Source organism: Crocodylus porosus, unplaced genomic scaffold, assembly GCF_001723895.1.
Source record: "Crocodylus porosus isolate Cpor-Errol unplaced genomic scaffold, CroPor_comp1, whole genome shotgun sequence".
Taxonomy (NCBI): domain Eukaryota; kingdom Metazoa; phylum Chordata; order Crocodylia; family Crocodylidae; genus Crocodylus; species Crocodylus porosus.
Genome location: NW_017728886.1, coordinates 46,416,290 through 46,429,676, shown reverse-complemented (window position 1 = coordinate 46,429,676; position 13,387 = coordinate 46,416,290). Strand labels below are relative to the sequence as shown.

The 13,387-nt window shown below is 41.2% G+C and overlaps 1 protein-coding gene across 6 annotated transcripts in view; it reads left to right on the top strand.

Moving 5' to 3' along the window:
* ICA1 (islet cell autoantigen 1) overlaps window positions 1–13,387 on the top strand; it is a 122,545-nt gene that overhangs the window by 17,767 nt on the left and 91,391 nt on the right. For 4 of the 6 annotated variants that reach the window (XM_019533823.1, XM_019533850.1, XM_019533814.1 and 1 more), the window contains exons 3-5: window positions 5,916–6,087; window positions 9,584–9,656; window positions 12,036–12,159. In XM_019533823.1, coding sequence (XP_019389368.1) covers window positions 5,916–6,087; window positions 9,584–9,656; window positions 12,036–12,159 — 369 coding nt within the window. The remainder of the gene's footprint in view (window positions 1–5,915; window positions 6,088–9,583; window positions 9,657–12,035; window positions 12,160–13,387) is intronic. The other 2 variants (XM_019533831.1, XM_019533841.1) reach the window with 1 other exon arrangement.

The following is a 13,387-nucleotide window of genomic DNA, read 5'->3' as shown; positions in this document are numbered from 1 at the left end:
TGTTATACTAGGGGGTGTGCTATACAGTATGTGAGAAAATACAGTACTTTTACCACTGAAGACAGACTGTCAAATTGAAGTACTATTAGGTGATATTCAAATAATGTAAAAACAAATTAATCAACTACAGGGAAGAACCCTGTTGACCTGAAGTCAGGCAGAAGGATTTTCATGTTATGAGACTGAACTAGCAAGTTCCTCATGGGTGGACCTTTGTCCACTCATGGAGCCCCATTGATTTCAGTTGGATTCTGCCAGGATTGAGGGCTAAATTAGGAAGAAATAGTTTCATTCTGTAATTCTGATTAAGCAGTAGCAGAAATTCAGAAACTTAACACACTTACTAGTTTTTATAAGATAAAAACCTATTTTTAGGGATTTCTTCTCCTGCAATAGCAGAAATTCAGAACCTCTCAGTGTGGTTTCTGTTTAGATAGAAAATCAGAGACACTGAGGTAAGGTATCTCCTTAGAATATTTTTTTTAATAAAAAAGATCACCAGGTGCAAACACCTAGCCTTACAGGCCATGTGGCATCCACATAAGCAGGGCCTTGCCTTCTCAGCAACACAAATAGTAATGGCACAAATTTGTGCTACTACTTTGTGCAACAGTGAACGCGATTGCTTGTGTGCTTTGCAGTGAGATGCATTGTCCTGCTGTTCCATGCGCTGTAAGGAGGGGCTGGCTTGGTCTCAGCAGGAGCTGGCCATTCCCTGCCCTGAGGCACCCTGGGTCCTGGCCAGCCGGGAAATGGCACATGGAGATAGGGGAGGAGGCAGCCATGGGCTGGCTGCTGCCCTGATTCAAGTAACACTGTACCCTAGCCAGCTGCTTCATGACTGGCTGGGGCTCTGTGTGCCTCAGTGCAGGGGCTCCATGTGCCTCAGCACAGGGGCTCCGCAGTGGAGACCCCGTGCTGAGGCACAAGGAGACAGGACCAGCCAGCCCAAGACTGCTTGCTTCTCCCAGGCACACTGCGCCTCAGCCAGCCAGGGAGTGCCTCAGCGCAGGGGCTCCACAGTGGGCAGAGGTGCAGGAGCAGGCAGCATTTGTCCCGGCACCCTCTACTTTGCCATGGGTTGCGTGGCTTTTTTTCCAGGTTTATTTTTTTTGCCCTGGCACTGCAAATTAGCAGTGCTACACACTGATTAAGGTACAATGCATGTAGTTTGTGGCGCCACGAAGAGATTTGCAGTGCCACAAACCACACCTGCCTGCATGTCTGGATCTAGCCATAAGGTGCAAATCTACCCTGCCTTCTACAAGGAAGAACAATAATGTTCTCTCTTTCCTGCTTCATAGCAAATAAATCAATACATTGTTCTGTATTTAGAAAGACTTATCCACCTTTTTGTTTTGTTGGGGTTTGTTAAATTCCTGCAGTATTAAGACATATTTATGATTAAAATATTGAGTAGAGCCCTACACTAAAAACAAAAATTCTCCAATTCTGTCTACTGAATATTTGCAGGAAACACTTTCTTGCATAAAATCTGTTTTTAAAATGCTGATCATTTCAAGCATAAAGTGGAGTCTGGTTTTTTCCAGACTTTAATTTAAATATAAACTCTACTAAATTATCATTTGGAAATTCATAAAGGTTTCATTCTTTAGATTTCTCCAATGTATGCTTATTCATTTATCTAAAAAGTCTTTTAATTTGTTATTACTCCTTTCCTGTCATGTTACATTTTCAGCCTGATTATACTTGTACTGACTCCTGGGGAAGTAGAAATTAGGACTGGGTTACCCAAATAAATCTCTACCCCCAATGATTTTGTTTGGCTACTGACCTGAAAAATAAATTAACTGCATAGTTCTTGTGGCAATGCGACTATACTGGAGATAAACAACTGTGGATGTTTCAGTGCCCTGTGTGCTTGCTGTCCCATGACTTCACTGGAGGTCCACATGGGCATAGCAGGCTGCCTGTGCAAATTACAGTGAAGGATTGAGGATTTAAAAAAAATCCTGAAATGTGAACTACAAATTTTCATTTCTAGTTTAGCTCTTGTTAATCTTTTTTTTTTATTAAGGGTGTATGTGAGGTTTTAATATTTTTCCTTAAAGTGACTTAAAATTATTTTTATTTTGATTTGTTGTAAAATACATTGAAATATTATTAAAACTAAAATATGACTTATTCAGAGAAATATTTTAAAACTGAGCCTGGCAAAGGGATTTGGCAGACAAAAACTTACTTTATAGCAGGGGTGTCAAACTCATCTGGCCCTGCATGACTGGTTCACGAGCCAGATGAATACTGTGAAGCCAGCCCTGCAGGTCACATTGGGCCCAGGGGTTGGACCAAGGTGGTCAAGGGCCCCAAGGCCCGCAGCACTAAGGCCTCTGCCCTGCTGGAGCTTTGCAACAGGTACGTACCTCTTGCAGCCCCAGCAGAGCCTGCTGAATTGCCAGCTCCTATAGGCAACACAGGCGCTACTGTAGCTACCGCCCCTGCTCTCCCCAAGACAAAATGCAAAGTGTTTGTTGTGGGAGACTCTATCCTGAGGGGGACTGAGGTGGTAATCTGCCGCCCTGACCCCTTAGCCCGGGAAGTTTGCTGCTTCCCGGCAGCCAGAATCCGAGACATTGCGGAGAAGATCCCTAAGCTCCTCCAGCCCACTGACCACTACCCTATGCTCCTCATCCATGTGGGCACCAATGACACGGCTCGGAGCGCTCCCAGCCAGGTCATGAGGCGCTACAGGGATTTGAGAGCAGGTCTTAAGGGTCAGGGGGCGCAGGTGGTGTTTTCTTCGATCCTCCCAGGCTCGGGCTGTGTGCTGAGGAGGGAGAGGAGGATCCAGGTAGTCAACCAAAGACTGTGGCGCTGGTGTCACTGGGAAGGCTTTGGCTTCCATGACTACAGTCCGCTCTTTGGCGAGAGAAGCAGTGAGCTGCTGGGAAGGGACGGCCTCCACCTCTCTCCGCTGGGTAGGAAGCTCTTCTCAGCCAGACTGGCTGACCTGCTCCACTGGGCTTTAAACTAAACCTGCTGGGGAATGGTGGGACTACTGCCACTGCTAGCCTGCTAAGCAACCCTTGCAAAGCCAGCATGCCAAGGCATTTAAGGGATCCCACTCCTGCCCCAGCCCTGGAACAAACGGTAGGCAAGGCAAGGGCCCTCAAGGGGACTTGCATGCCTATACACAATTGGCAGGAGCTTGGGGAATAAACAGGAGTAACTTGTCTTCCTGCTAAACACAAATAACTATGATGTCATAGGGATAACAGAGACCTGGTGGGACTCCCCCATGACTAGGCCACAGGTATAGACAGCTACCCTGTACAGGAGGGATCGAGTGGACAAAAGGGGTGGGGGCGTACTGACCTACTGAGGTCCCTTCCGACCCTAACATCTATGAATCACTCGAAGACCAGCACTGCACCTGCCCAAGACTGGCTGGAGAATGTGCCATGTGCAGTTTGCATCCCAGACTGGCCAGAGAGAGTGCCACAGGCATCCAGCATGCTGGGGTGAATCCTGGACCAGCCCTTCCAGGGTGCTGCATGCAGCTGTTGAGGTGGTGGCTATTTTGTGCTTCCATCCACACCACCAAACCGATATCCAGGGCTGCTGCCCTGTTACCCTTCTCCCCTCTCTTCCCCTCCAGCCCATTACACTATTTATCAGGTTACTGACTCCCAGTTAACATACCATGATGGTCTCATTGTTTTAAATCACTGTCCCCTACTTAACAATAATAACAAAAATAATTATATCAAACACCATATCACCGTTGAACAGTTATGTTTTCTAGTGGAGTTACGCTTCTCTATAGCTATTAAACATGTAGTGAGACAGCTGAGCAATTATATATTTTACAAGTATTACACTTATACAAGTTTATACTTTCTTTAAATCCTTTTAGAATATTTTGGCAGATTTGCTAATATTGGTGGACCTACCAAATTCACAGTGAAAGTAGAGTGCGTAACTGCTCCTTTAATCTTGCATGTTCCCCCGGGTGCACCTCATCCCTTGCCTCCACCCTTCACCTTGCTGCTGATTAGTGGAGGACCCTGCGCTCCCTCCTGATCAGCAGGGAAGCCAAAACTGCACTTTTAAACATGGCAACATTTTTTCCTCCTCGCTAGTCAGCAGCAAACAGCAGGGCCGTCCAGAGCCCCTCAGCCAATCAGTGGCACCATAATGATGCCTTATTTAAACAGTTTTTGCCTCCCTGTTGATCAGAAGTGAGCTGCAAGTGGGGTCCCTCCACCAATCAGCAGAGGAAGGGGGCCAGAGAACTGTTAGAAAAACAGGATGACCCATGAGAAGCAGATGACCCTTGAGAAGCATATGACCTTTCCCTAAGCTTAAAGATAGCCTTTTGCTGACAGTAAGCAAACTTGTTCTGTGTATTTTGTAACTCTGTAACAGCAAGCAAGAAAAAAAACCCCCAAAGCTAGTGGAAATTCCCCAAAGATGCGCACGCATATATGCCTTATGCCTATGTATACCTATATTTGCATATGTATGACCTGTTAGTGTAAAAGGTGTTACCAAACTCAGATCGGGGGAGCTCTTTGTCTACTAGGCACTGAGTAACCCCTCCACAGAGAAATAAATCATCTTGCTGACACTCCCTTGTTCTCTGCCTTATTGATCGCGGCTAGGAACGAGCCCAGAGATGGGACGTGGCCAGTGCTCCTCGGTGTATGAGCACACCCTTCGGTGTATGGGTGCTACACAGTAGCTGGCCAATTTCCCTGACAGAACCTGCAAGGTTAAAGGAGCCACAACACATCCCACATCCACCATTAATTCAATAGGTCCTTACTAATATTAAATCTATTGCTTTGAATGATTTGCACTATTAATGCTTTTTTAGATGTTTTCAGGTTCAAGATTGTATATTGTCAAGAATTTATTTTCTCCATTCATTCCTAAAACATGTCAGTATCCTATTAAGAAGTTAATTTTTTTATGCCACTTAAACTGTAAATGTTGTAGGAGGATGCACTTTCTGTTCTGGCTACACTTTTAATAGTTTTATAAGAGAGGTAGAGAATTGTCCCTCTCATTAGAAGATATTTGCAGTCTATCATTATCCCTAGTTCTCACACTACTTTTCTTTATATTATCTATGCTGAGGTATCAGAATGTCTTATGCATATAGAGTAGTTTGGGGTGGTTGTGCTTATTCTACATATTCAGTTGCAGAGAGAGACAATGGCAAGGGAAACTTGCTTATATAAAGGTGATCATTGAGAATGAAATTCTGACCCAATGGAGGTCAATGGCAGGACTTCCACTAAGTATCCAATCAAAATGTCTGTACATCAGCCATAATACTGGAAGAATTTCTAAAAATTAAATATCAATTGCTGGCAGCATTGCACGTGAACCATAATCAAACAGGAGCATTATAGAGAGTTCCAAAAATAAGACTGGAAACATTTATGAAGATAACTAATCAAGTTAATAGTGATCAAACTAAGGCTATGGAGAAATACAGATTTGGTAGATGGTGGTAGGATTGAAGTTCAGAATTTCCAGACCGCAGATTAATTGAATTCTAAGGTTTTAATTCAAAACTACCTATGCGATTTCATTACCACAAGAATTCATAATTTATATATATTATCCTGCGGTGTTATATAAGAAACTACAGATTTGGTAGATGGTGGTAGCATTGAAGTTCAGAATTTCCAGACCGCAGATTAATTGAATTCTAAGGTTTTAATTCAAAACTACCTATGCGATTTCATTACCACAAGTATTCGTAATTTATATATATTATTCTGCTGTGTTATATAAGAAACTTTGTGCAAATACTGGGCACTTAGAATGTATATTCCTTTTCTTCTTTTTTCCTTTTATTTTCATTTAAATGCTATAAATATCCCATTTGAAGTTTAATACAATGCTTCATTAAATAAAATTTACTTTTAAAATGTTTTCAGCAGTTATTCCAGGGAATTTTATGACAGATATGCTCAAAGCCAGGAAAAATCTGTGGTCAATAAAATGCAGCAAAAATATTGGAAAACAAAACAAACTCTTATTAAAGTCACTGGAAAGAAGGAAGATGAACATGTTGTGGCCTCAGATGCAGACCTGGATGCAAAACTAGAGGTTTGTAATGAATTTTCAATAAATATTAGCAATTGAAATATTTTTACAAACCAGGTAGACTAATCAAGTGTCTGTATTATAATGACATATGTGCATGCACCATATGTTTTATTTATATGTGTAATGTTTTGGCTGCAGTGGGACAGATGAGTTGGTGTAGCTAGATTGTTGGCTGTTCCCTGTAGCAAATCATTAAAAAAAATAAATTAACAAACTTGTCAGTATTTTGCCTCCTGATCATAAAGTTCTCAGCAAGCCAAAACATTAGTGAATTAGAAATAGAGTACAAAGGTGGAAGAATTAGCAAAGGGAATGAACCAGTTTTCTGCAACCATGTAAAAATTGTGATTTTGTTAGTTTCTAAGTACTGTAGTGAAATTATTAACCTTACTTTTTTATTGCTCTCAGAGGTGAAATCTTAGTTTCCTGGCAACTTTTCCATTGGCTTCAAGGGGGACCCAGAGTTCACCCTGATAGTAATAACTGCACCTGGGCATTAAGGTTATGTGTTAGAAAATTATTTTATACCTATGTACGTTCCCCCTGTATTTTGGGTTTTGTTCAGTGAACTTCTATATAGTGCTGTTGGCACAGAATACTATAGGTAAAGTGATTCTAATTTAATAGTCTTTTCATTTCTGGTTAAAAATTGATATGTGAATATAAGGTATTTCCTGACATTTTCTAATGTAGGAAATACTCTTTTTGAGTCTGAAAGCTCTAATAACATCTCTGCTACCAAGCCAGAGTGAAACTTGGAACAAGAATGGCAGATTCATTTGTGAAGTAACTTTAAAAGAAAAAAGAAATCTGCTTACTCTTCTAAAATCACGATGCATATTATACAGATATTGTAAACACACGAATATAATATACATATTTTTGAAGTTCTAAAGTAACACAGTATTATGTATTCCAGAAAGCCTCTCGTACAAAATTTAACGTGCACAGAGAGAAAGGAAGAGGGCTTCTAAAAACAAATAAATTAGGCAGTATGTCCAGCACTTTTATCACAATAGAAACTGTTTTACAGGTATTGAATCTGTTACTTTTTAAATAATTAAATATATTTATTTTATGATTTCTTTATCACATCTTGGAGAAGGAAATATAAATGGCCAATTGTTGACTTCTAAACTTCTTAGCTTGCCACAATTTTCAGCTGAGGTCAACATTAATTCCAGGGGAGGAGGGGACTTTGCTTCTGGCAGTCATTAAGTATATGCATAGCTTTCTGAACAGTAATTTCGTTCATATACACTGAGCATTTTACCCTGTCTGTATTGCTTTTGTGGTGACTGTTTATGCTGGGTTATAAGCCAGCAGGGTGGTGATGTAAAACCCATTCTGAGGAATGCACACAGAAAACAATACTTTATGAGTTTGTCTTTTGAGTTACTGCCACATTGATTGTGTTGCAGCACCATCAATAAAAAAAGCATTGTTAGCTGAAGTGTGATTGGAAACAAAAAAATGAGGGTTTGCCAAAGCAAAAAAGGGCAAGCACTTTTTTGCTTGGATAAGTTCAAAACTGCAATTTTTGCTCGCTATTTCAATGATGAATACATGTCTAGTAAGTCATCTGATGTTTTGACAATAAAAAAAAGAATACTCTCTTATGTCATCCTGGGATCCTATCTACAGTTATGTGGCGTACTTTAAGAGGCATGATTGTAGATCAGACACCAGCTGTATAAAAGTTCATTGGTGCAGGGAGACCAACATAACCAAGCAATGGCTGGGTTGGGTTTACGGGTGGGCAGGATCAGGGTGGCTATCACGTTCATGGGGTAGGACTGGTGGGTCCATGGAGAGGGTTGTCAGTGAAGGGGTTGGAGGGCTAAAGCTAGCCCTGTCAGGACAGTGTGTGGGGGAGGGAAGGAAAAGTACAGCCCTGGGACCATGCTGCAAGTATGTACATATGTTCCCAGGACTTGATGAACAATCATGCAGCTTGTGATTGAGCTGGCCATTTTTTGCCTGATCTAACCATCCTGAACATTTGTACGCCCCTTGTTACGTTGCTCTAAATGAAACCTTTGTACATACCCTTACTATCCACTTTGTATAGCACCTAGCATAATGAAGACTGAGTCTAATATGGGCACTGGAGATGCTGTCATAATAGAAATAATAATTAAGAAAGTTCTGTTTTTGAGAAGGGTTTATTTCAGAACACAAACCAACCTGGTCACTTTCAGTTTATTGTAATTGACAACCTTGCTTTAATTTAAGTTTTGCAAAGAGATCTGCCAAGAGGGGTTCTAAATAAAGCCAGTAAGTTTGCACCTGAACAGAACCATTTTGCAAGGTTGTAATTTCATATTGAAATACTTTAGTAAAGATGGTGTTGGGATATGGTAATTATTTTTTCGATATATAATTTTGTAGAACTGCACAGAGACTACATTATGGTAGTGTTGGAGTGATGTTGTCCAGGAACTGAGAGAGGCAAGAGACTTTTTGAATAATATCTTTTATTGGATTAAGTACACAGTTGGGATTTTAAAGCTTGTCTAACTTTATCTAAACCATGCAGTTGGTCCAGTGAAAGATATCAGCCAAAAATTCCTTGCCTTAGAGATTCTTTATTTTCAAGCATTAAGATATATCTTGAATAATGATCAGCTTTTTTACCTTCACATGCCAAAGTGGCACATACATTGACACCTTGGGTGTGAACAAGTGTTTGCAGGACCTGTCTCAGGTTTAGGCGGTTTAGTTTAAGCTGCCTAAACCCTGAGCAAGATCACCATATGTAGGTGTTTGCTGCTTGCTGGGAGGAGGCACAGGCAGCTGGAGGCAAGTATGTCAGGGGAGGTGGTTGGTGGATCTGCTCAGTTTGGAGAGGGACCACTTTGGGGTGGGAATAGCCCAGGCAGGGTCTGGAGCGGAGGGCAGGGGGGCAAGGAGTGTAAAAACAGTACCATCCTGGGGCTGTGGAGATTGACTGGGCTTTCCCAGCCCCAGGGCTGTGCTGTGAGCATGTGCAAGTGCCACTAGGTCAGGTTAATCCCATGCCAATCTAAAGTTAGTTCTTGTCTAGCTTTAGAATTAATTTTAGATCAAGTGCACCATTTTTACGATAACCTAAGCATGCTCAGCCATTAAGGTTGTCCTAAGCTCAGTTAGGGCAATCTGTACATGCTGTACCCTTAACTCAAGTTATTTGGCGCTTGGTCCCAGTCTGGGGTTCAGTGCAGCTGCACTCCCTTTGTGCTCCCCTTCTAAGCATACCCAGTAAGCTGTAATGGCACCATGAGGCTGTTTGCCAATAGGGGGAAAGAATTACCTAGGCACATGCATACTGCTGGGCAAGTCCTGAACCATGAGTTGCCATAAAACTGTGACTAATGGATAAGGGGAAGGTCTTTAACCCAGTATATTAACAGTAAGGGCACTTCCCTAGAACAAACACTTTTAGAGATTTTTTTTCTTTTTAGTGTTTCTTGCACATATTTTATAACTTTTGTGTTGTCTTTTTTTTAAATTTCAGTTGTTCCACTCAATTCAGAGAACGTGTATGGAGCTGCTTAAAGCAATTGAGCTATATCAAAAAAGGATCTGCTGTAAGTATAACTAATGGCAGCAGTTAAGCTGGGAGGTGGGTCTAATGAGGGGAATGCTATTCTTATCATCATATTAAAATTGAAGTTAGCCTTCCATTGTAAGGCCATTTTTAAATGAACTAATATGGCCAAACTCCATCACTATGTGGATATGTACAATAGTTAAGAGCTAGAATCGTGCGTCTTTTTATTTCTTGGCTTGTCTACATTCAGGGTAAGAAAATGAAATGAAAAGGAACTAGAGTGGAAGATAATCACAATAACTATAGTGGTCAGTTTTATTTGATGCAGTGTTACAGATACTTTCCCAGTCTTCCCCTTCTTCCATTTTGTTTAAAGGAAAGAACTTAAGGGCTAGGGACAGAAATTATACAAAAACCAGTATAAGCGATTGGAAACCAGTTCAAATCTAACACAACAGAAATTCAGTACACATAAGCTACTTTCAAAATGGCTGAAACTGATTTAAGATAAACCTGGATGGATGTAGTATCAGACCTTAACTGATTTAGGTTAAATCACTGTATTGAACTTCTGTCCCAGATTCCTTTCAGAGTCAAGTTAACTCACGGTCCCCCAGCATCCCAGGATTCTTTGTACCTCCACTGGAACCCTCCTCACCTCCCCATTGCAAGGTGGGCGGGCTAGCCTTGGCCCAAGCTGTCAATTCTAGCTGAGCAGGGAGGTGTGCAGTAGCACCCCTGGGCTTCTGGCCTGGGCCACTGCAGCCATGTGGCTGCAGTTCTGGAATAAAAAATGAATGTCTGTTCACTTGATTATAAGTTCAATCTGCACAGCTTAGACTAACCTATGAAGATTGAATCCATTCAGACTTGGTTTTTTTGATTGCCTATTCTTAATCAAGGTGATGTTCCAACACGTGGAGGTAAAATGAGACTCCACAATACTTCAAGATATCAAAAAAGTAGCATTTCAGAGTATCTTTATTGGTTTCCTTCATATGAAGATGATGTTTGAGCAACATAGTAGAGGTATTAGGCCTCTGGCAAATGCTACATTTGCTGCATGTTATAGGCATGTATCACATAACAGAGCATAACATATCAGACATTAAACCATAAGTTTAATGTCTGATAAGAATTAAACTTTAAGTTTAATTAGTCTGTCTGATTTAAAAATAAGTTTTATCCAGCTTATTGCTGGATAAAAATGGTGGATTAGCCACAGAAAGTTGCTCACTGAACAGCAATTTTTGTGGAGCAGAAGTACCCCACAATAATTTTGAAGTATAGTCAGCTGATATGTGACAATGCATGATACTTGCAAATAAGATGTGGCAAATGTAAGCTCTCCTAGGGGTATTGTAGGCATAAATCAGATTTGATTGACACTCAGTCTTGTTGTGCATTAGAGATATAAAATATTTTATAACATCACAGTTAAAATAAGAATGTTATTTCTTTCCTTTCATATGTCATTTGATTTTTGGTAATATGTAATCTTGTATAGTATATAGAGACCTAGGAGTAGGTGTGGAAGGCAGTCAGGTACCAAATACGGAGAATTCTGATTTGTGAGGAGCAGGATAGGGACAGGGGGTCTGGAAGAGGAGAGAAAGAGGCCATGTTAAAGTATTCTGTGATAGTTCAGTGTCTTAATAATGCAGCAATATGTTTACCTATATCAACACTAGACACATCCAACATATAAAATAACTCCTTCCCTTCCCCCCACCCTGTCCCCATACACACAGAGAAAATTCAAAGGGTGAGACTTTCATGCAGCTTTTGAAGTATCAGAAGAATTATGAAATGATCAGACAGTTCCACAAAATAATTTTGAAAAATTGCATTTAGCCTAATTAAAATCCAAACTAAAAGTTAAATTTTGTAGTAGAATATTAAAAAGACAAAACAGAAGAGAGGTAGGGAGGGGATATAACAGACAGACCCTTAACTGGTATAAATTAGTATTGACTTTAAAGGAGCCATTTGAATTTTATGTAAGTTGAGGATCTGACTGTCAGAGCTTGAAAAGAAAACAGGGGATAAAACAATCAAGAGAAATAATACCTTAGTCAGGCCACAATAGGTTGCTTCATATGATCTCTCTGGGCTAATACTTGCATTCAAGCAAGAAATACTGCATTCTCCTGTTGCCTTTCGGCACCAAGGTAATTTTGAGATGCTTGTTACACAACACCAAACTCACTGACAGATGTGCTCAACTGATTCTGATCTTCTGTTTCATAAGCGCAGGAATTGTATGAAGGTTAATTAGAAAAAAATCGTCTGTACTGTGTGGCTTGAAGTGACTTGCCTTGTTTTTATACTATACCATTTTATTTTATACCATTTTAAAAATGTTATAGCCTGTTAAATTGCACATGTTTGATTACTGCTTTATTTTTTTTATTAGTTTTGTCTCAGGAAGAAAATGAATTGGGGAAATTTCTTAGATCACAGGGTTCTCAGGATAAAACCAGGGCAGGAAAAATGATGCAGGCGACAGGAAAGGCCCTCTGCTTTTCTTCTCAGCAAAGGTATGCGTCTCATCTTCTGTAGGGAAATGTTGTATTGTGGCTTTATTCATTCTGAACTAAATTTTATGCCTTAACATTTTTTTGAGTGACTAGGTCAACATGGTTCCTTTAGTGAACAGCACAGCTGCTTGGTTCAAAACGAAACATTGGATAATGAACATCAAGAATATCTTATGTTTATTTTGGGCTACAATTTGGTTACTAGCACAGCCGGGGAGAGCCACGAGTGAACCATTCATGTAAAACATAAGGTATAAGGCACTCAGTAGGATTTGTGCTCCTGACTTGCCTCATAAATAACTTACAGGAGATTAAAACAAACAAAACACAAAAACCCAAAAAACTGTATAACATAAATCCAGTCTGTCCTAACATACGATATGGCAAACTAAACAACCTTTTGGATGTGTCTGCACTGGTGCTTCTGTGGTGGGACACTGCTGAGCACACTGCACAATCATTCCTGCTCCAACCCAGTAATACAGCAGTGAAGCCACTCTCTGGAGGACCTCCTCACAGTTACCCTCATGACCTTTGTCACCAAGTTGTCGGTGAGTGGCTACAGGGACTCTCAAGGTTCACCTATATGTGCGCTTTATTGTGAAGCCAACTAATTAGCTCCGCAGTAAAGCCTCACTGTCTACATGAGTGCCAGTATTAGGGTGCAGTAGATTAATTAACTACACTGTAAGATAGTAGTATTGGGGACAATACTGTCTTACGGTAGAATAATTAACTCTGCCAAAACAGAATGTGACTGGGGCTGCCTGGGGCTCGAGGGTGCAGAAGGCTACCTGCCACCTGCTCCCTCACTTTAGCACCTCGTGGCCCAGCCAGCCCTTCCAGTGCCCACCCAGAGCTTGAGGCTGACCCCTCAAGGCCCCTGCCAGCTTGGGGCTGCTCCACCCCAACTTTAACTGCTGCAGTCCCAGGTGCACATGAAGATTCTGTGCTCGGGAGCAGCTGACTCTGGGGTGAACTACGCCAGAGTTTATTTGTGCACACTAATTGCAGGTATAGATGCATCCTTCTTCCTCCAAACAGCCTCCCTGATGCATGCCATGGTTAGGTGGGGTGTAATTGAGAACATGCCCCCCCACCCATAGTTTCATAGTAGCTAGAGTCGGAAGGGACCTAGGAAGATCATCTAGTCCGACCCCCTGCCTTGGCAGGAAAGAGCACCGGGGTCAGATGACCCCGGCAAGGTGCTCATCTAACTTCCTTTTAA